Source organism: Atheta coriaria, unplaced genomic scaffold (assembly GCF_025399875.1).
Source record: "Atheta coriaria isolate IRGN ID8LTWV9N9 unplaced genomic scaffold, Caltech_Dcor_3.1 contig_73_pilon, whole genome shotgun sequence".
Lineage (NCBI taxonomy): Eukaryota > Metazoa > Arthropoda > Insecta > Coleoptera > Staphylinidae > Dalotia > Dalotia coriaria.
Genome location: NW_027045583.1, coordinates 1 through 1,432, shown reverse-complemented (window position 1 = coordinate 1,432; position 1,432 = coordinate 1). Strand labels below are relative to the sequence as shown.

Sequence of the window (1,432 nt, the reverse complement as noted above, 5' to 3'; positions counted from 1 at the left end):
GAATTTATATTTAAATAGGATGTGAGCCAGCAATGCATAAATGTGAATTTACAACTAATTGAAAACCTGTGAAAATATGTACATTTTACATTTGTATACAGCTGATTTCGTCGTCCCCAATCGATTTCACCTCGTTCCGACCGTTAATACTACACTCGCTTGTAGGTTATGCGCATAAATTTCAAAATTTTCGTTTTCGTTTTTGGCATTCTCGTCCACAATCGCTAACAGTTTAGAATAATATTTATGCCTGCATGCCCAGCGTCGGGCCAATGTTCAATCTCGTGCAAACCTTTAACTGCGCTACTGCGGCATCACGCAGCGAGAATAAATGCGTCATTTCAATCTCAGTCCTTGCTAAATCAATCGCTTTGTTGAACAAATCCACAGCGAGAATTAAATTCCCCCTGGAAACATTAAAAATATCAACAAAAACATCGCATAATTGTTTTTTTAATAAAATTACCGTTGAACTTCGACTGTAGCGAGTGTTTCATACGCAAAACCACATCTATCGTCCAATTTGATGGCTTTCTGCATGTATTCCACGCCTTTTTCAACATTCCCATGCCATTGCAGCTCGAGCATACCTCGATGGACAAGAATCGGCGCATTTTCCGGATCTACAATCAACGCTGTCTCGTACATTTTGTCTGCTTCGGCATAATCCTGCCTCTCAGCCAAAACCTGTTCAAAATAAATTTAAAAAAACTTCAAAAATGCATTTTTTAATGTTTTACCTGTCCGAATAAGACGTAAGCCTCTGAAAAGTCCTTAAATTTCTCAATAGCCTTGCGGAAATTCACCACATTCTCCAACAACTCCTGCACGTCTTGTTTCGCCAGCGCGCTGCGATAATCCGCGTAGTTTTTCTGAACTACTGCAATCGCAAAATTGGGGTTAAGTGCGACGGCTTTCTCGAAATCTGCGCGCGCCTCCTGCGTGCGCTCCATCAACAAATAAATCTGCCCGCGATGATGATACACATCAGCAATCTCCGGGCCCAGCTTCGCCGCTTTTTCAAAATCAGCCATGCATTTCTCCATATCACCCAGTTGTATATGCAACGACGCGCGTTTGATCAATGAATTCACCTTGATCTTCACATCCACGTCTTTATTATTGATAATGGCGCTCATGTCATCCATGCACTCCTTTTGACAACCGGAAAGTAAATAAAATGCCGCGCGTAATGACAGCGCCTCAAAATGATAACCACCTTCAGCTTCGCTTGATTCTATTTCCTCCGTGCATGCAGGGATTATTTTCTCATAGTCACCTTTGTTGAAATACGACTTTGCTTTGAGGAAACCTTTTAATTCGCCATCGGATAGTGTTTTGTCTGTGTTTGTTAGGAGTTTATAGACGGGGTCTTCGGAAAAGGACAGCATGTAAGTCTTGATGAATTGTTTGCTTGTCAGGACGGGTTTTT

At 41.5% G+C, this 1,432-nt stretch overlaps 1 protein-coding gene across 1 annotated transcript; it reads right to left on the bottom strand.

Annotated features, from left to right (window-relative positions):
- Positions 1-193: 193 nt before the first annotated feature.
- On the bottom strand, positions 194-1,426 carry Tom70 (translocase of outer membrane 70). Its single transcript, XM_065316622.1, has 3 exons — positions 741-1,426; positions 467-687; positions 194-407 (listed from the first exon to the last, which is right to left on the bottom strand). Exons 1-3 carry the CDS (start codon positions 1,389-1,391, stop codon positions 245-247), a joined length of 1,035 nt encoding a protein of 344 aa, XP_065172694.1. The 5' UTR covers positions 1,392-1,426; the 3' UTR covers positions 194-244.
- Between the last annotated feature and the right edge of the window lie 6 nt (positions 1,427-1,432).

Coding starts and splice junctions, on each gene's coding strand:
- Tom70 (XM_065316622.1), bottom strand. CDS start 1,391: ATGCTGTCCTTTTCCGAAGACCCCGTCTATAAACTCCTAACAAACACA. Junction 688..740: donor CTTACGTCTTATTCGGACAG/GTAAAACATTAA, acceptor TATTTTGAACAG/GTTTTGGCTGAGAGGCAGGA. Junction 408..466: donor GCTACAGTCGAAGTTCAACG/GTAATTTTATTA, acceptor TAATGTTTCCAG/GGGGAATTTAATTCTCGCTG.